At 43.2% G+C, this 19,956-nt stretch overlaps 3 protein-coding genes across 5 annotated transcripts; 2 read left to right on the top strand and 1 right to left on the bottom strand.

Moving 5' to 3' along the window:
* Nucleotides 1-1,445: 1,445 nt before the first annotated feature.
* LOC310812576 (free fatty acid receptor 2) lies at nt 1,446-2,465 on the top strand (the record flags this gene model as incomplete). The annotated part of the gene is made up of 1 exon (XM_083681199.1): nt 1,446-2,465. One exon carries the CDS (start codon nt 1,446-1,448, stop codon nt 2,463-2,465), a length of 1,020 nt encoding a protein of 339 aa, XP_083537325.1.
* A 3,549-nt stretch (nt 2,466-6,014) lies between these two features.
* On the top strand, nt 6,015-9,735 carry LOC310812575 (uncharacterized protein; the record flags this gene model as incomplete). Its single annotated transcript, XM_083681198.1, has 3 exons — nt 6,015-6,870; nt 8,129-8,194; nt 8,726-9,735. The coding sequence occupies 3 exons, from the start codon at nt 6,015-6,017 to the stop codon at nt 9,733-9,735; spliced, it is 1,932 nt and encodes a 643-aa protein (XP_083537324.1).
* A 1,652-nt stretch (nt 9,736-11,387) lies between these two features.
* usf2 (upstream transcription factor 2, c-fos interacting) lies at nt 11,388-17,986 on the bottom strand. 3 transcript variants are annotated; one of them, XM_083680394.1, is made up of 11 exons: nt 17,520-17,980; nt 16,585-16,625; nt 16,360-16,475; nt 15,647-15,766; nt 15,283-15,445; nt 14,811-14,898; nt 14,378-14,422; nt 13,827-13,885; nt 13,335-13,429; nt 12,977-13,105; nt 11,388-12,464 (listed from the first exon to the last, which is right to left on the bottom strand). In XM_083680394.1, exons 1-11 carry the CDS (start codon nt 17,555-17,557, stop codon nt 12,375-12,377), a joined length of 984 nt encoding a protein of 327 aa, XP_083536520.1. In that variant the 5' UTR covers nt 17,558-17,980; the 3' UTR covers nt 11,388-12,374. The 3 variants fall into 3 exon arrangements, with proteins under 3 accessions (XP_083536520.1, XP_083536519.1, XP_083536521.1); XM_083680393.1 differs by having other exon boundaries at nt 16,360-16,478; nt 17,520-17,979; XM_083680395.1 differs by lacking the exon at nt 14,378-14,422 and having other exon boundaries at nt 16,360-16,478; nt 17,520-17,986.
* Between the last annotated feature and the right edge of the window lie 1,970 nt (nt 17,987-19,956).

The following is a 19,956-nucleotide window of genomic DNA, read 5'->3' as shown; positions in this document are numbered from 1 at the left end:
GGCACTTCACTGGCCATCTATTTATCTTCTGCATCAGGACCAGGGGAGGCTGGTGGAGGCAGAAATCAGAAGACGGGCTCATTGTGATGCATGGAATGGAATGAGGAATTCAATGAGAAAACATCAGGTGATGCAGTGGAGGGTAAACTCAGTTTACCAACACCTATGCGGAATGGCCTGCATGATGGTATTTGGGGAAGTGACATGGACTTGCACATGTACCTCCCTTCTTCTCATCATAAAAAACAACAGGCTCAAGCCCATAAGCCCTTAAGCCCTACATAACCAGCTACCCCCCCACCCCACCCCCCCAGCCTCCACTCTCACACCCACTCTCACACCCACCCATCAGCCTCCACTCTCCACCCATCAGCCTCTACTCTCCACCCATCAGCCTCCACTCTCCACCCATCAGCCTCCACTCTCACACCCACCCATCAGCCTCCACTCTCCACCCATCAGCCTCTACTCTCCACCCATCAGCCTCCACTCTCCACCCATCAGCCTCCACTCTCACACCCACCAGCACATATGAACAAACAAAGCATCTCTTTTTCCCACTGTAATACAATATATAGAATCTCTCTTGTGCCACAAACAAGCCACTAGTTCCTCAAGCCCTACCCTGCTCCCACACAATGACCATCTTTTTATGACCACCTCTTTATGACTTTACTGCCTGGCCCTCCAGTTCATTTTGAGAGGCTGGGCTGAGGCAGGATGAACATGCCCTTCCTGAAAAGTCCAATTATTCTGAATCATTTCACTAAAGCGCCCAGATGCTGCCTGTCAGTCGTCCTCCATTGAGGGGGCTATTAAGGCAGCCTGGTGCCTCCTTAATGCCATCGTCTTCTGCTTGAATAGGCCTTATCTGTCTCGCCCGTCATGCTGTAACTCAACCTGCCTCTCCCGCCCCATAATCCCCCCCTCCCCCCCCACAGACACACACACGCACACAAACGCGCACACACACACACACACACACACACACACACACACACACACACACACACACACACACACACACGGCACTTCCTCCCACACTGTCACCAAAGACTTCACCTGCTCTCTCTCTCAGTACCCAGTCTGTGTGTGAAGGGGCTTTGCTCAGCGGTGACATCCTTACCTGGAGCCTTACAGTTCTCATTGCCTCCTAAGGGACCTTCATTCCTGAGATGCCGTTCGCACGTGGAGAGGAGCAGGACTGATAATTGGAGGAGCATGGATGATTATTCTTAGAGCATTTACTGTATTTATTCTGTGTTTGGTTAGGAATCTGTTTTAAACCGTGTGGCTTTGAGAGATATGTCTTTTTCTGATGTCCATTATGTTTGTCACAGCCCATTTTTCTTAAACACCTCATGGGATTTTACTGGTTGAAGTTGAGGTGGTGCCTCTGATGCAGTGCATATCAACAGCAGCAGCAGCAGCAGTGAGCTGAAGCGATGCACGTGCGTGGGGTAGTTGACGCCAAGGACTGCATCTCTCTGATTGTCTACTCCTTCACCTTCATTCTGGGCCTCCCCTCCAACCTGCTGGTCCTGTTCGTCTACATCCGCAAGGCACGCAAAAAGGGCGCCACGCCCAACATGGTCTACGCCCTCAACCTGTGCCTGGCCAACCTGGCGCTGGTGGCCTGGATGCCGGTCAAGGCCCTGGAGACGGTGCTCCAGGACTGGGCCCTGCCCCCGCCCATCTGCCCCGTCTACAGCTTCTTCCTATTCAGCTCGCTCTACGGCAGCTGCCTCTTCCTCACCGCCGTCACTGTGGGGCGCTACCTCAGCATCGCCTTCCCTATCAGCTACAAGCGGTACCGGGACGCCCGCATCTCCTGCTTCATCAGCGCCGCCTTGTGGGCCGTGGTGCTGGTACACCTGGGCCTGGGTTTGGTGGCTGAGGGCGGGGCATACTTTATCTCACCCTCCAGGGAGAACTCGTCGATGTGCTTTGAGAACTTTACGTGGGCCCAGCTTGAGGTGCTTCTACCACTGCGCTTGGAGATGGCGCTGCTGCTCTTCCTGCTGCCCCTGGTGATCACAGCCTTCTGCACCCTGCGGTGCGTGACCTTGGTCTGGCGCTCCTGCCTGCCCGCTGTGGGGAAAAGACGCGTCCTGGCTGTGGCTCTCACCACGCTGGCAGTGTTTGTGGTGTGCTACGCACCCTACAACACCTCTCACATCGTGGGCTTCGTGCTGAAGAAAAACGTGGAGTGGAGGAGCGAGGCTATGCTGTCAAGCTCTTGTAACGTCTTCCTGGAGCCCTTGGTCATGCTGATGCTGTCGTCCACCTCGCCCCGCGGCTTCATGGGAAGGCTCTGCGGGAGGCGGAACACATACGGCAGGACTGATGGGCGTCATCGCCCTGGTAACACGATCACAAGGGACCCCCTAGCCAATGTAAGAGGAGTGCCTTCACTGACTGAGAGACAGACTGGAACCAACCCAACCAAGATCAGTCAGGAATAAGACCCAAATTAGACATGGATGACTTGGTAATGGGACCAGAAAAAAGGGGAATAACTCAGGACAAAACCTGAAGGAGAACTAAGGCTGATGTGGACTATAGGGAGAGTACTGTACAACTCAGCACTCAGAAGTAAAACATGAAAGCTTAGCTATCCTCACCGACAGGAAGAATGGTTTTGATGCTCATAAATACTCAGAAAGATATTAAGATTGCAAATCACTCCAACCATCACCACAGAACGTGGCCTAAATGCTGAGGATTGCTGAAACATGCCATTGTGTGGGAGTTTAATAAGGTCAGCCAGGGAGCACAACTGACCTCTGTAACTGTGTGTTCTTGATTGCACCACCATTACTGTAGAAAGACTCACCCACTGGTAACTGAATAGTCCTAATTTATAAGCGAATGAATCATACAATTCTGATATATTCAGGTGTTTTTGAGTAACTATGACCAGGCATCTGGGTAACTTTATGTATCTCTAAAAGGGTGGTGAGTTTGTGATATGAGCCAAAACCAATTATAAATAATCTCTATATCACATTCTCTATATAGGACTCTATATAGGTATGGTATAAGTTATAATAATGTGAAAATTAGTTTTAATATATTCAGGTATTTTTTTGTAACTAAGCACCAGATGTCTGTATCTTTCTGTAACTCTAAAGGGGCACAGTATGGTGAGTATCTGATAGAAGGAAAATGTTCTGGAGATCACTGATCAAAGAGTAAGACTGACCAATGTCAGAAGCAGCATATATGACATAATTGTATTAACGTCACCTACCAGCTAGTCCATAGTTGATATTTCTACCCCTGTAAAAACACCTGTCTTGAATGACAGAATGCACACCGGGAGCTGTTGTCTTTTTACTGACGAAGGACTCTGAGCGTGTGAAGTAGTTGAATTTAGAACGTACTCAAGAACTCTGAAACATTGAGCTGAACACAAATGCGAATCCCAAGTCTCAATGTGTCAACTATGTCAGAGTGACTTGAAACTAATTATGGTTGAAATAAGCACTACATTTTATTTTCCTTAATGAGCTCAATATATGATCCAAATAGAATCTAAATGAATGAATGAATTATAACTAAATCAAAGTGTTTTATATCTAAAAATGTGATATAATTGAGAATTAGATTCTCAGATACATTTCTTTGATAAGTTTATATGTATCTTCATTGTTTGAGAACAATTCTGAATAAACTATAAATTGAGCAAAGTGATTTGATGTGTATAGTATTTCTGTTCTGAGTGGTTTTGTCATTAGTACATGGAATTGGATTGAGAGGGGTTAATAGTTCACAAGATATGACAAGACAAGAGGCTGATGAGCTGACTCAACTGTATCGACAGACTTGCATAATTTCCTGCCAGTTACTACTCATTACAGTTATATATTGGTGTGTGTATAAAAACTGACGCTTCATTTGAGGAAGATATCTATCACAATGGCAAGATGTGAGGAAAACTCTAATTCCGGTGAGTTCATTCACTTCAATAATTTATTTTGGAATGCCACTACCCTCAATAGCACACCATCAGAGAGATGTTTTTGATCATAGTATTTTCTTATCCATAGTGTTATAGAATCACAGGTTTGTAAGTTTGAAATGAAAATTCCTGTGGATTTATTTTAAAACTTTTAAAGAAACATAAAAAAAAATTGGGAAATCTCAAATGGTCAGAGAGTGAACATCAGCAGGCAATCCAAGGGTTTAGGTTTAAAATCCAACAAAAAAATACTCACACCTGACCAGGCTCTGCTCTCCTTGGCTTCCCCCTCGTAACTGAACAAAGCAAGGGATTGAGAGCAGTGGCTGATCAAGTTAATGGAATGTGTGCAGCCAGGTGCTGCTGATGGAGCGATTTCCCCATACATGCCTCTCTGTGGCACCATGCCCTGGGCGACCACCTGGCTGAAATGCATAGCCATTGTTTCAGACATAAGGTATTGCAAATAGACTTCAGATACTTCTGTTAAACCTTTGTTACAGTATGCCTAGAAGGTTTATTTTGGAACTGTAGGCGGATTTGAAGACAGGCTGATTATTACTGGTTTGGAAATATGATTAGTGTGAAAAACTGTTGGCTAAATCTATGACCACTGAATTATATGTATATGTGTTTACATGTGAATGATTACCTGTGTTTACGAGCCCAAGGAAATGCCTTGATCAAATGTCCCTCTGTCATTTTACAAGTGTCGTCGGGATCATGACCTTTTCTCTCCCTTTTCTCCAAGGAGTTTCGATTATGACATTTGAATATTTCCTAGATGTATGTGATCATATTTGATCTCATTTTAATAATCAGCCTGTCATCAAATCCGCCTACAGAACTATGTTGAATGGTTTCTGGAGCAGAACAACACTGACCAAATTACAATACTCATCCACTTATCATTATGGACTTGATCTTCTATTTGCTTCGCCTTAAATGTCCATCATCATATTCCAATGACTAATAATGCAAATGATTGATTTTTTTATTTTATCTTTAACCTTCCGTTTCCAAGTCAGCTTGGCTTCAGATATATTTACATTCATCTATAAAAAAAAAAATATTGAGAAAAATTGTTATGAATCTATTGTCATACTTGCAACTCAGATGTAAGCATTTATTTGGTTGCTAGAGGGCACAATTTGACCAGTGTTATCACTGGAAATGGTTCTTGTAGTAATAGGAATGGTAAGATAGAGTTCCTCAGATTTAGAAGCATTTTGTACATCCCTGGGAAGGGGGAGGAAAGGGGATGAGAAGTTTGAGTACTCAGTGTCAGACAATTTTTTTTTTCATGACATGAATGTTTTGCAATAAACGAAGAATGCAAGATGAAAATGTGTTCAGTCTGTAAATAGACAATTCACTGTGGGGGAATACATATATTTAGTTTAAATATATGTATTCCTTTAAAGGGACAATCTGTGATTCAAATAACAACAAAGCAATCTCTCAGCCAATTTTTGAGTAAACAGCTGAGGGACGGGGCCGGGAAATGTAACCACTCAATTTTATAGACAGAGCTTTGGATGCACTTTGGATGACTATCCATCAATATAACTATACAGTGTTTGTTTAACATTGTTTACAAACAATGGCATAAAACCATCTTATATTTTGGGTTCTGATGGGGTAAGGCAGTTGAACTAAGCTCATGAGGCATTTATAAGTTATAGTCTTCAAGTATCAATGGCTATATACTGCATCATTAATATCAAGAAACTGATGTACTAATCCCAGATTTCCCCTTTAAGAATACCTTTTGTGTGACTACACCTTGCCATTATCTCATCATATAAAATACATAATGAATAGTTATTAGATGTGTATTGTTTATCCTAACTGTTTTGCTGTACGTTTCCTTGTAATAGCTGTCATGAGAGGAGGTCAATGCCACAGTAAAATGTCAGCTGAGATTATCAGTTATTATTGTTATGAAATAACATAGACCCAGCAGTTTTGAGCAGATCCATCTGTAAAGCATGATGCTCTCCTCTCTCCCTCAGTGACTACAATGTCAATAGTAAGCCTACCTTTCAACATGACAGACCCAGCAACAAAGAACCTCCCCTTCAGCTTCACACTGTTTGTCTACATCATCACCTTCCTGATTGGGATACCAGCCAACATCCTGGCATTCTGCACGTTCTGTCGCAAGGTACGCCGCAAACCGGTCCCCATAGACATCCTCCTGCTCAACCTCACCATCTCCGACCTCATCTTCCTCGCCTTCCTGCCCTTCAAGATGAAGGAGGCTATTGACCACATGGTCTGGAACCTACCTTACTTCCTGTGTCCTGTCACCGGTTTCGTCTTCTACTCCACCATCTACACCAGCACCCTCTTCCTGACTGGTGTGAGCGTGGAGCGTTACCTGAGTGTGGCTCATCCAATAAGATACATGGACCCTGGTAGGACCGTCTACGCCATGTTGGCCAGCGTGGTTTTCTGGGTGGTGTCCCTGGCTCACTGCAGCATTGTCTTTGTCATGCAGTACTTCAACCTTGCAGGTGCTACCACTGAAGTGACAATTTGTTATGAGGATTTCAGTGACGCCCAGCTCAAGATCCTTCTCCCGGTGCGCTTTGAGATGTTTATGGTTCTCTTCTGTGTTCCCTTCCTGATCTGCTCCTTCTGCTACTTCAACTTAATCCGTATTCTCTCCCAGAAGCCTACCATAGCCCGGCCGCAGCGCCTGCGTGCTATCAGGCTGGCGCTGGGGACCCTGGTGGTGTTCACCCTGTGTTTCGGGCCCTATAACATGTCCCACATATATGGGGTCATCTGGTGGGGGAACCCACAATGGCGCGTCAAGGCCATTCTCCTCAGCATCTTTAATGCCTGTCTGGATCCCATCATCTTCTACTTTTCCTCCTCTGATTTCAGAAGCACGTTTGGTAACTGCTGGAAGACTTTTAACGCTAGGCTGCACCAACAGTATGTGAGCACAATCACCCCTGCTGCCAGACCCAACTGATTATATGCACTCTTACTGTAATTGCAGCTAGAAGTCTGCCACAAAGGAGCCACATCTGTATAATATAGTGGGCATTTGGGCATGTAAGTAAATGCATGTTTATAAGTATTGGGCTCAGTATTATATTGACCACTGGTTGAAAAATACCGAAGTATACTGTCTGGACTGTGATTTTGCCTTGTGCCTTGTGTGATGTGTCTTAAGAGGTAGTGAATTTGGGTTATATGGAAACACTGTATATATGTGTGACATAGGGGATATATAAAGCATTAGATTTATCTTAAAGGGGTAATCTTAATATGTTTTGAAACTGTATGTATCCTTTGAACAAATTACACATACTTTTTTCAAACCCACAGGATAGATTCTTATAATATCAGAAATGTCATATTGTGGTGTTTCTCTTGAATGTACTGTATATTTTGTTAAGTCATGTCAATCACCTGATAATCTGTCAATCTTTCATGATTTTAGAGTTTTTCAGGCTCAAGCTTGTTTTCAGTGATCACTCTATGCTGATAAGAACCTACAGCCAATAAAGTCCTTAATACAACCTGTCATTACCCTTCTGTGACGTCATTGCTGTTGTCTGTTATCATTCATTGACCACAAACATTGACATGTGACATTGCTTCCGGCAATCTTCTCTAAGATGGAGTAATTATCTTAAATTGCATTTAAGGATAACTGGATAAAACACTGATGACCAAATTCATACCTCCACACACACAAAATCACACAGAAATTATAATGTACATTGTATAGAAGAGAAGAGGCACATAGCATCATAGGGGACCTTTATGGTGAGAGTGTATCTACTCTGCCTTACTCTGGTGGGTGGTAAAGTGGGTGGTACCACAGATTAGTTGCATGCTCTTTCATATATACATTATCAAAGTTAAATTACAGTATATAACCTCTCACCTACTGTCTGTACCACACCTGGGCCTGTTGTGTCGATCTCACACTGACTGATTGCAACACAATGTCTATGTACCTCACATTGGACATTCAATGGTTGCTGAGGGATATTGTTTGCAGAGCTGTGCGAAAGATTGCGACAGTAGCTTATTAAATTTCCGCCAGCAGCACATCCTAGTGATTATTCACTAGCTGATGCAAATATAGGAGTGTTCTAATTTGACACTCAGCATCCTACCCACTCTCTGTCCTGCCAGTACGCTTAAAGATCCTGTGGGATGGCTACTTGATCATGGGGCTCTCGATGTTCAAGATTCATGGAGGTGAGTTTATCTGTCATTTTAGGTGGGGGAGCGAGAGAGATCATTTTAAAGTTTTAGTTGCATTGATAATTTACCGCAGATTTTGTTTCTTTCTTCCAAATCTGGAAAACAAGTTGAGGCATAATGTAAAATGCTCACACAGATGAACAATCACATTGTCTGGTGGTTTGAGGAAACTCCTTGACACTCGCCAGACTTACTGTCTCCTCTATTGGTAGATTCTACTATGTTGTCCAGAAATGTTGAGGATGTAAAGGTAGCTAGCAATAAAGTAATTGAAGAACTCTACAGGAATGTGAGGAAGAACATTTTGAAATTCAACAACAGACTTCAATGATGCCTTTACCATTCAGTTATCTATTCAATGCTTTTGTGTATTTTGCACAATCCATTCCGATAGAGGTATGAGAGTCAATATCTCATTGTCGTTATGAAACATTTGTTTGGTAATGTTACAGTGATGTCACTGACACCTATGTGCCCTGTCCTCCCTCCAGTTGTGTTTCATGATAGTCTCCAAGCGTCTGTGAGTAATTGCCATGGCAGCGACCAGCCACCTGTTGCTGTCCGTCTACATCATCACCTTTCTGATGGGGGTACCTGCCAACATCCTGGCATTCTGCACGTTCTGTCACAAGGTGCGCCGCAAACCGGCCCCCATAGACATCCTCCTGCTCAACCTCACCATCTCCGACCTCATCTTCCTCGCCTTCCTGCCCTTCAAGATGAAGGAGGCTATTGACCACATGGCCTGGAACCTACCTTACGTCCTGTGTCCTGTCACCGGTTTCCTCTTCTACTCCACCATCTACAACAGTACCTTGTTCTTGACCGCGGTGAGCGTGGAGCGTTACCTAGGCGTAGCGTTCCCTATCAGATATGCCCTGTGTCGCAGGCCCCGCTACGCTGTAGTGGCTAGCATTCTATTCTGGGTGGTGTCCTCCCTCAACCTCAGCATAGTCTACATCGTGCCCTCCTCCCAGTATTTTGGCAGTGCCAGTGACGTCATTGACGGTGATGGTAACAGCACCTCGACACCCTCCGTCGCCCCCAGAACCTGCTACCTGGAGTTCACCCCGGCACAGCTCAAGATCCTCCTCCCCGTGCGTCTGGAGCTCTTCCTGGTCCTCTTCTGCGTCCCCTTCCTGATCTGCTGCTTCTGCTACGTCAACTTCATCCGTATCCTGTCTCGGCTGCCTAACATCAGCCGGCGCCGCCGCATGCGTGCTATCGGGCTGGCGCTGGGCACCCTGCTGGTGTTCGCCATCTGCTTTGGGCCCTACAATGTGTCCCACGTGGTGGGGTTTGTCCGTAAAGAGAGCGAGGAGTGGAGGGACATAGCGTTGCTCTCCAGTACTCTCAACGCATGCCTGGATCCCATCATCTTCTACTTCTCCTCCACCACAGTGAGGAGCATGGTCAGTCACTGCATCAGGGGCTTCATGGCTAAACTGCACATTCTGAAGTGTCAGAGAGCTCGCTGCTGTCCCCTACTGGTGCCTCCCAGGAGTGAAAAGTGCCTGGAGACATGCCCCCCCTGAAACTGTTTATGTTACAATATGTCAATTGATGTATGTATTCAGTGGAAGTATGTGTTTGTGTGTAATCGAAATGAGGTTCAGGAGGACGCAGACCACGCCTAAATTAACCTCAGCTCCACCCCAAGCCACTTACAGTACCAGTCAAAAGTTTAGACACACCTGGCCAAGAGTGTGCAAAGCTGTCATCAAAGCAAAAGGTGGCTACCTTGAAGAATCTAAAATATCAACCATATTCTGGTTTGTTTAACACTTTTTTATTTACTACATAATTCCATATGTGTTCCTTCATAGTTTTGATGTCTTCAATATTAATCTACAATGTAGAAAATAATAAAAAAATAAAGAAAAACCATTGAATGAGAAGGTGTGTCCAAACTTTTGACTGGTACTGTACCTAGAATGCATATATACCCACCTGATCTACCTGTCACCTGTGTGTTTTGCTAAATCGTGCCCCACCACCTCCCCATTCTCCTCCCCTCTGCCTGCTGCTCTGCTCCATTTCTGCAGGTTCTGTGGCACACAAAGCAGAAATATACAGCAAATACCTCCAGGGTAATATCCAGACTCCTCCACCTTGCCAGAGCTTGTAAGAGCATATTTCCTTCATTTGGTCAGATGCAATCAGTCTTGTGTATGGTTCACTTTAATGTAACAAGTGTGTACAGAGGGAAGCTCAAACATGGGTAAATTACACAACGCAGTGTCACAGCGTACCTCTTTCCGGTCCTAGGAACTGTAAACAGGAGAGGCTCAGTGAGGCAGAAGAGCTGATAACAAACATTTACAATCCCTTCAGCAATAATGAGCTCCCTCTCCATGCTGTAATCTTGCAAGTGGACAACTGATCCTCTATACTTATGCAAGGGTACAGTAGTATACATGGATAAATACTGATAAGTCTTCTTTATAGAACCCCTACAGTACATATACTGAGAAATTGGTTATTAGTTTACCTGTGGATTTATTGGTCCCTCTTCGGTTATTAGTTTACCAATATCACTCTCACATTGACAGACATGATTTAATTCATTTCAGAGGGAGTCAGGGAGAGGAGTGGTACATTTGTTTAAGCAGTTTGGCAACACACACAAAAAACCTATCTACTCAAACAAGCGGATTTTCTCTTGAAGATTCCAGGGTTTCCCTCCGAAGACCAGGCTGAAGGAGAAAATTATCCCAAACTGGCAAAACTCAAATCTGATCATGGACCCACTGTTATACTATACCTAGTCACCACTCACAAGCCCTCTCCGCCTTATAACAGGACCACGATGATGACAACGATACTCTGGTATAAACATTGCAATTTTATTGTACAATCTGAATAAATCATGCCAGTGGTTAAAATGCCATGCTGTGATTGCTTCAATGGAAAAGACAAGGATGTTGGTTACAAAACCTTCGGAACCTCACGTCTTTTATGCACTACTCTGACCTAGGATGCACTACATTGTCCTGTCTTATCATTTGGCATTGGTTCCCAAACTTAAAAAAAAAAAAAAAAAAAACAATGGGGGATATTACAAGTAGTATTATCTATAACACAGAATTTACTCAGGAGCCATTTATCATCTTTTACCTGGCAACGCAGTCATACAACATATTCCAATGAGTGTATTCAAAAAGTGACCTATAACAAAAAGCAGACATACAGATCATGATTTAATGCCCAATAGAAATCATTCACATACTGTATATTTAAATGAAAATGTATGTTAATCTATCCACTATACTGTCTTGAGGGACACACAAAAGACTTATGCAAATGTACAAAGGGACAGGAGCTCTGAAATTATTTTGGGAACCACTGCTAACTCACATCCTAATAACCTGAGCTACATTCTCACCTACTAGCCTGAACAGTGTAATACAGCCTGGTGCCAATAAACCAGCCAGGCCTTTAAATCATGGGCCTTCAATTCTGACTTAAAGAAATTTAAAAAAAAATATTCTAATTCTATGAATGAAACTTTCCTCAGTAATAGTGTTTGACAAAGGACGACAGTACCTGATTTGTCTACATTTGTTGGTCACGGGAAAAATGGCACAGCAAAAATTCAGCCCTATATTTGCACTAGTCTCCCTACTGCAACTGTCTTTTATTTCTGAATACATGTTCATTGTAAACTAATAAATTAAATGACAAAACAATATAATTCAATAATGTCAGACACAGTAGTATGACTCACAACAAAATGGCGGAGAAAGCATAGGAGAACTGCAGTAGGTTAAAAACAGAATTATAATAACAGACAATTTTGTATTAATGTGAATTGTCATGTCACTGTCCATAATTCACAGAAGAAGATGATAAGCATGACAGTTTGAAGACTTGGTTTTCCTTTGAGCAGAGGCAGGAAACTCATTCAGCTACAGAGTCATGAATTACAGCATTCAGCCTTGGAAAAGGGGAAGGGGGGTGTGTAATACGTGTGGGTCCAAGGGGTCTGCAGTCCATCACTCTTCTTGCCAATCTCTGTGTGGTGTGTGTGTGTGTGTGTGTCCATTTCTCATGATACATGCATGTGAGCATGTGTTCTTCATTATCTTCTTTTTTGTGTCTTATCAGTGTTCCAGTGAGTGAGTGTGTGAGTGTGTGTGTGGGGGGGGGGGGGGTCTGTCTGTCTGTCTGCCCATCACTGTGGTGTTGTGTCTCCATTGATCTCTATGCCATGCTGTTGTAGCTGTGCTCGAAGCAGTGCATTGTCGTTTTTCAGCTCCTCAATCTGAAACAATACACATGAATCAATCAGACAATGGTAACTGCAGAATGACAGAACTATGAAATGTGGAAAAAAAACACTTCGATAAAGCCTTCCTATTTGTCAGAGTAAATAAGAAAATTGATTTAATTGACATATTGCTTATTCATTTTAATTTAGAAAATGGATTTAACAGGGACAGTGTATGTTAAACAACATTCAAGTTCACACATTAATGCAAATATAGCGGAGTAAGCTGAGAGAGGTGTTCTACGTGTGTGTGTGTGTGTGTGTGTGTGAAAAAACATAAATAAAATAGTTGCTGGCCAAACTGCCCAGGGATATCTGGATATCTATGATATTCATGAGACACACCACTCAAATGTGAGTTTCTCCACCCCAAACGCACAGTTCGCACAATGGCACTTACTGGGCTCACAGTAGAATACGCGCTGGAGCTCCGCACACACATTTGGCTCATAAAGCACAGATCCGTGTGTGTCTGTGTGTGTGTGTGTGTGTGTGTGTTTACGTACCTGTTGCCTGAGCAGCTCGTTGTCCACCTGGACTCTCTCCACCTCTTTGAAGCTGTCTGACAGTCTCTGGTTATTCTGTCTCAGCTCCCGGATGTGGTCACATGCCTTGGACAGGATCCCTCCTTTACTCTGGGTAGAGAGGTTGCACACATCACTTCTACTGGAAGACGACCTTGGATTATATTACATAACAGCACTTAGTATGAATTAAATATATTAAAAGGTAGACTTTGAGATATGACTTCATACCAAATATATTTGGAGAAAGTAAAGATGTGAACGTTAGATGCTGCCCCGTTCTTTTTCTATTGACGTCATATCCCAGAGTCTACCTTTAATAATAGCACCTAACACTCACTGCTCCAGTCTTAGTGCTGTCAATGTTGCAGTCAGGGATGATCTTTGACAGAGTGACAATCCAGTTGTTGATCTTGTCTCTTCTCCGCCTCTCAACTGCAAATAGAAACATTTATTTGATGGCGTAGTCTAAAAGAAAAAGCTATTGATTCTTACCCCCATGGGGATGCAGTCATTTACACTTTTTTTTTTTTTTTTATGTTTTTTTCAGGGCATTTCTGCTTTATTGGGATAGAGACAGTAGAAATTGACAGGAAGGATGGGAGAGAGAGAGAGAGAGAGAGAGAGGAGGGATGACATGCAAGACGTGTCGAGGGTCAGAATCGTACCAGGAACCTTGCGATTATGTGGTATGTGCATCAGTGTGCTATGCCACTAAGCGCCCCAACATTCATTTACACTTTAATGAGTGGGTGTTATTCTCGCCACAATAACGGTTTCAGTCTCTCACATCTGGACATTCACATTTTATTTACTGAAAATTATTTTTTACCTTCATTGTGTTGTGCTCTCCTCCTCTCATCCCTGGGTGCCCTTGGCCCATCCATCTTCCTGTAAAGACAGGAGGAGAGAAAAAAATGGTCAGCGGTTTGACGTCACCATTAGCAGAGCTAAAAACCCAACCATAATAATACACAGTGTAAGATATTCAGAATGATTCCCAGTGCTTATGATTCCCAGTGCTCTATTACAAAACAGTGTGTGGTTATTTTGCCTCAAGAATTTGCCTCCATTTCTCACACTGCATTCCAATACTGTTTTACTGAACCAACGTTTTCAATTTGAGCAACCCAGTCTATACGGACAGAAGATGACAACATCAGCTCAGAGGTGTTTCATCTTTGGGACTAATCAGATGGCTCATCCCAAAGAGAAGGGGTCCTTTGGTCAGAAAATATAACCCACATCTACACATCAAGATCAGCCCGCAGGCACACTTAACACCTGTCAATCATAATGGTTCAACTCGAGGAATCACCACACTTCTGCCTACCACGGGTGGGAGTGGGGTAGGTTTGAGGGGATGTGAAAGTTTTTTCTCACCAGTCTGAACTGCCATGCTGTAGCATCTCGTTTTCACCAAGGTCTCTGGGGATTGCAGGTAAGGGGGACAGATTTTGTTGAATTTCTTTTGAATGTTTATTTGATTTTTTTTTTTGTCTTTTTCATGGTATAAACACAATCACAAACCAATCATGCCAAAATAGGAGGGATAAACAAATGCAAAGAGGAGGGGAATCTGATAATCTTGCCAGGAGAATCCATTCCAATGTGGAGTATGGGGAGAGGGGAGGGGGGAGGGAGGTATGGGGTAGAGGAGGTGGGCTGAACCACCTAGATAGAGGGGCATTCTGGTGTGAGAAAGTTGTATGGTCTAGTGAATGAGTGAGTGAGTGAGTGAATATGTGTGTGTGTGTGTGTGTGTGTGTGTGTGTGTGTGTGTGTGTGTGTGTGTGTTAGGTTAACCCATACTCACGTGGTGTATGTGTGTGTGCGAGGAGCGATGGTCCGAGGCGTACCAGTTTGCAACACGTCAGGCGGGCTCATCATCACGTAGAACTGGCCTGTTGAGAGACAGCGGAGGGTGAGATTAGAGACAGAGATTAGAGACAGAGATTACAGACAGATATAAAAGGTTCCAAAGTCTTGTGATTAATGAGGAAAAGGACACTTGTGTGTAATCACGTAAAACTGTACATCAGCTACATTACTGAATGATCTCATTGTTTAAGTACCAAGTACTGTGATAGTAAATCATCACCGTTTCACTTCAAAAAGGTAGGGAATGGAGATTTACATTTACATTCATGGCATTTAGCAGACGCCTTTATCCAAAGCGACTTACAACAAATACATTTGTTTAAGTAAGTGAATCATCTATCCAACAGTCATCATAAGACAAAGATCTACAGTAGGTAGATTTCATACTAGAATGTATGGTTCCTTACCTCCGCCCTGTGTGAGCGTTGGGTCAGTGGTGGCTTGGACCGACACTGCCGTAGTTGTCCCATCGCTGACTGTGCCAGCAGGGAAATAGGCGAACCGCGTCTCCCCTCCCACAGTTTCCCCCCCAGGACTACCCCCATTACTGAAGGGGTGCTGAATGACAGCCTAGGAGAGAGAGAGAGAGAGAGAGAGAGAGAGCCATGGACAGAGAAAAAGACATCAGCACTTCCCCAAGTGTCCCAAGGAATTAACCTACTAAATCTATTGAATTAATTAATTAATATTAACTGTACATTGAATATTAATGTTGTGAGTGCCGAGTGGAGTAGCAAGCACGCTCCCTCCCTCCCACACACACACACATACCTGTGCCACTGCTTGCTGGGCCCCAGTGAATGCAGCTGTGGAGACCACACTGACTGCTCCAGTTCCATCAGCTGCAGCTTCTAACTGGTCATCTGTCACCTGAACCACACGATAGGTCACCTAGGGAAAAGAGAGTGCAGAAATGAAATGGCAAAAAAAAGAAAGGAAACATTTCACAGTTGTTCATCTTGCTATTGATAGATGTGCTTTTACTATGGTAAAAGTGTGCTCAAAATGGTCTGACCTTCAATGGTCTTTTCAACAGAAACATTTCACTGCCACTGTATATATTACTGCATGTCAAAAGGTGGTAGAACTCTTGTCAACTAAGGGTTCTCCCCAAAGAATGCAAGAGTGCTGCGCCACGCTGTGAAGTTTTCGACGCCACTATGTAAACATTACAAGGAAAATTAAACTATACATTTAGTAATGATAGTTCCTCTATCTTTGATCGCCAACGATATCGTTGTTAAATACGAAAGCGTTATGACGTTCCTCAGCGAATTCAGCGTTTTAGTGATGGTTTTTTTGCGCATTTTGACACCATAAACGCGAGTCGGGTTTTGATAATGCAATCCGCTGTTCAAAAATAGCAACTAATGTAACCAACTGAGGATATTAACATGATATGGACATTCTGCCCCGTTCAAATCACTGGGTGGTGGGACTGACCGACTCAACCACAACTCCCTACAGTCATTGGATGACCTCACCTGTCCCCCACTGTTCTCTGTGCGGAACTGGTATTGAACATTATGATCCGCAAACGCTGCGGCCTGCTGTATGCTCGCAATGGTAACTGCAGTATGCTCCTCCGTCCCCACACTCTCTGCTGGGAGAAACATACACACTTTAGAATCCCCACACATATCCACACCCCCGCACACACACACACACACACACACACACACACACACCCACACACACCCACAACATACCTTCCTGTAGCTGGACCTCTTCTGTTTCCTGTTTCTCGTGACTGAAGCATTGAGGGAATACAGTCAGTTGTATTGTATTCATAAGCTCAAAAACACATTTTCTATTAAACCATCATATCTTACAATAGGTGAATGCATCTACTGAAAGTGGAGATCAATGCAGAGGCCCTTGCGTTTGGTTTTGCAGCAGTAAAGAGTCCTACATTTGAAAATAAGCTGCATTGAGCGTATTAAACTGGTGTATCTATGCTGATGTTTGTCGCCAAATGAAAAGGCGAAAAGTTATGATTTTCCATCAGACAATACAAGCTGCATGCAGCAGCACACTTAGAGACAACTTTTCCCTCCAATTTCAAAATACTACAACATTGACAAGTTGGTAACGCCCACCGTAATAAACTATCAGAGTCTGAATGGTATTTCATGAATATTGCAACAAATGAAAGCGCGCTCTGAAGCAAAAATGTAACCAGTGACAGATGTCACCAGTATCATCATTGTGATTCTTCATCAGATGACAGAGAAATTTGGAACATGGCTATAGATTTTATCCAAAGAGATAATATTTTCTCTGATGAACTTGTCAACATAGAAAGTGTCATCGTATGGAGAGGCACCCATCTGAAATAAACATTGGATACAGAGCAGAAACACTGCTGACCTACAATTTACAAGGCAGCGGTCGCTGGCTCTTGACAGCGAGCAGTTTTGCAAATTAGCTACAAGTCAAGCAGTCAATTGCGCAAACGATAACATGCAAAGTAGGCTACCACAAGAAATCACTTATAGTAATTCTCCTTTATTAGTTGGATTTTCAAAATACAATATAATGCAAAATAAAAGTTATTTGTTCATAGCGTAAATGCCTTGCAAAGGAAAATGGTGACTAGGCCTTGGAAGCCATTGCGTGCAGTGAGCATAGGACGCGATCTTACCCCGTAGAGCTGTCCAAACTCTGTTCAAGCATATCCATGAAGGTTACAGTTTAAATTCTGATATTCAGCGACACTGAAATACGGAGATGGAAGTACTGATCACGGGGACAAACACACGGGTCATGTGAGAAAGACAGTCCAGGACACGTGAGGTACCGACCGGGCAAGGAGTTAAAATGGAGACCGCTGCAGTAGGGAGGTGTTTTCGTTCTGTCTTCTCTTTCGACCTTTTTTTACTACAACACTCGCCGTTCTTTTATATAATTAAAGATTCAAGCACTGGAGCTGGACACCTCTGATAGCCTTACATAACTTGCCGTCGGATTTATAAATAGGAAATTATTATGTAAATGACTGCCTTATTTTATGCCCCTTTTTTCTCGGCTTTCTTTATTGTTCCCTGGGTTGGCCTCTCACTCGTAGCTGTACTCTTGTATCCATCCGCAAGGCTGCTACAACGTTCGTGTCAGTTGCGGATGATAAGATATGGAGTGGACTCAATTTTACGCTTTTAGAGACTTAATTTGTTGAAAGTGTAACCCACACTTCTTGCTTTCAACGTTTATGTTGTCCGGTGCAATTGATAACGTAAATGTTTTGTGGGCCTAATGTTATTAAACAAATAGACGAAACTTTCCACAATGCTACCACACTGATACAAAAACAAAACGTTTGGCTTTATTTGCTTCAATAAACACGTTTTTATTTGGTCCTCGCCTCTTCATGTCATTCGAGCTCTCATTCTCAGACTGACACCTTTTTTCCCCAGCCTTCAAACCGCCATCGACTCTAAATTGTGTACCCAGGTGACCGAGGAGCTCCAATCCGGGTTTTCGTAAAAACCACATGACAAAAATGGCATCTGCCAAACAGACTACACAAGTGTTTCACTCTACTACACAATCAATGTTTTGACACAAGCACCCTGGTGACTCGTGAAAACCAATGTAGCCCTCAAATTGTACTTGGAATATAAAATGTGTTACGTATCGAAGCCAGTGTATCATTATGTCACATCGTATTATCGAGCATTGGCGTATTGCTTTAGTTGTGGGGCGGCTACCCCCCTGGCGGCCATTTTCAAAATGGCTGCTATTATCGCTTTGTGGTCACACTCATTTTGAATGGCCATACCTGAATAGATTATTGGTGCAGTAAGACCAATGATGGTTTATAATGTCTGTAGAGAACACAAACATATGACAAAAGTATACTGCTGCTCATCTCTACAATTTACGGCATACTGATCAGTGTTGTGAACAAGCACATTCAATAGTTTATCATTTGACATTGGACACCACAGAATTATAATTATGATATACACTCAGCAAACACTTTATTAGGAACATTATACTAATACTGGGTAGGGCCTCCCTTTGCTCTCAAAACAGCCTCAATTCTTCGTGGCATTGATTCCACAAGATGTTGGAAATATTCCTTTGAGATTCTGGTCCATGATGACATGATTGCATCGCGCAATTCCTGCAGATTTTTTAGGTGCACTTTCAAGCTGTGAATTTCCCGTTCTGCCACATCCCAAAGATGTTCTATTGCATTCGGATCCGGTGGCTGGGAAGGCCACTGAAGAACACTTAACTCATTGTCATGTTCATGAAATCAGTTTGAGACGACTTTTGCTTTGTGACATGGTGCATTATCATGCTGGAAGTAGCCATTAGAAGATGGGTAAATTGTGGCCATGAAGGGATGCACATGGTCAGCAACAATACTCAAATAGGCTGTGGCATTCAAGCAGCGATTGATTGGTATTAACAGGCCCAAAATGTGCCAAGAAAACATTCCCCACACCATTACACTACCTCCACCATGAGAAGGTATACAGGTGTTCCTAATAAAGTGTTTGGTGAGTGTATGTGTTGGACACAATATTATTCATGAGCCACATAATTGTGAAGGCACACCGCACACGGTTACCTTCTTGCTTGCATTGAAGCTCCTTAATTTCCTGAGTAGAGCGAGACGCTGTCCCGCCTTCTTGTACAGTAGATGTAGTAAGTGTTTTCCTGGAAGGTCAGTCTATGTTCCAACACACACTTAAAAGTGTGTGACTTGCTCTACTTTCAGTCCCTTGCTGACAGGCTTGAAGGCAGGCCTTCCATCTACTCCCCTCTTTCCTCCAAAACACTTTATTATTCAGATAAGGGATGAGTATGACAAGAAAATAGAGAGAAGTGGGAGCGCTGCTATGCTTCAGTTGAATATGCTTCCAATGTGCTCTTTGGAATTGGACTGACTGTAAGATAGAGAGGCTAATATGGCTTATGTCTTGGATGGTTGTGGTTTGATTTTGTCATATTTTGAGTATTTACAACAGCCTATACATTTTGGCTGAGAGGGCTATCTTTGAGAAGATATCGTACAGTACACCAATAAAATATCTCTTCAGCTCTCTGACCATTGAAGGAAGGAAGTTAAT

This window comes from Argentina silus, assembly GCF_951799395.1.
Source record: "Argentina silus genome assembly, chromosome: 11".
NCBI classification, from domain to species: Eukaryota; Metazoa; Chordata; class Actinopteri; order Argentiniformes; family Argentinidae; genus Argentina; species Argentina silus.
The sequence above is the reverse complement of the archived record's forward strand: the minus strand, read 5'-3'. Positions and strand labels throughout refer to the sequence as shown.

Excerpts from the sequence above, each read along its gene's own strand:
- usf2 (XM_083680393.1), bottom strand. The coding sequence starts at position 17,557 with ATGGATATGCTTGAACAGAGTTTGGACAGCTCTACGGG. Across the intron at positions 13,886-14,377 it reads CAGCATGGCAGTTCAGACTG|GAAGATGGATGGGCCAAGGG; the intron begins GTGAGAAAAAAC and ends CTGTCTTTACAG. Across the intron at positions 13,430-13,826 it reads GAGAGCACAACACAATGAAG|TTGAGAGGCGGAGAAGAGAC; the intron begins GTAAAAAATAAT and ends TTCTATTTGCAG.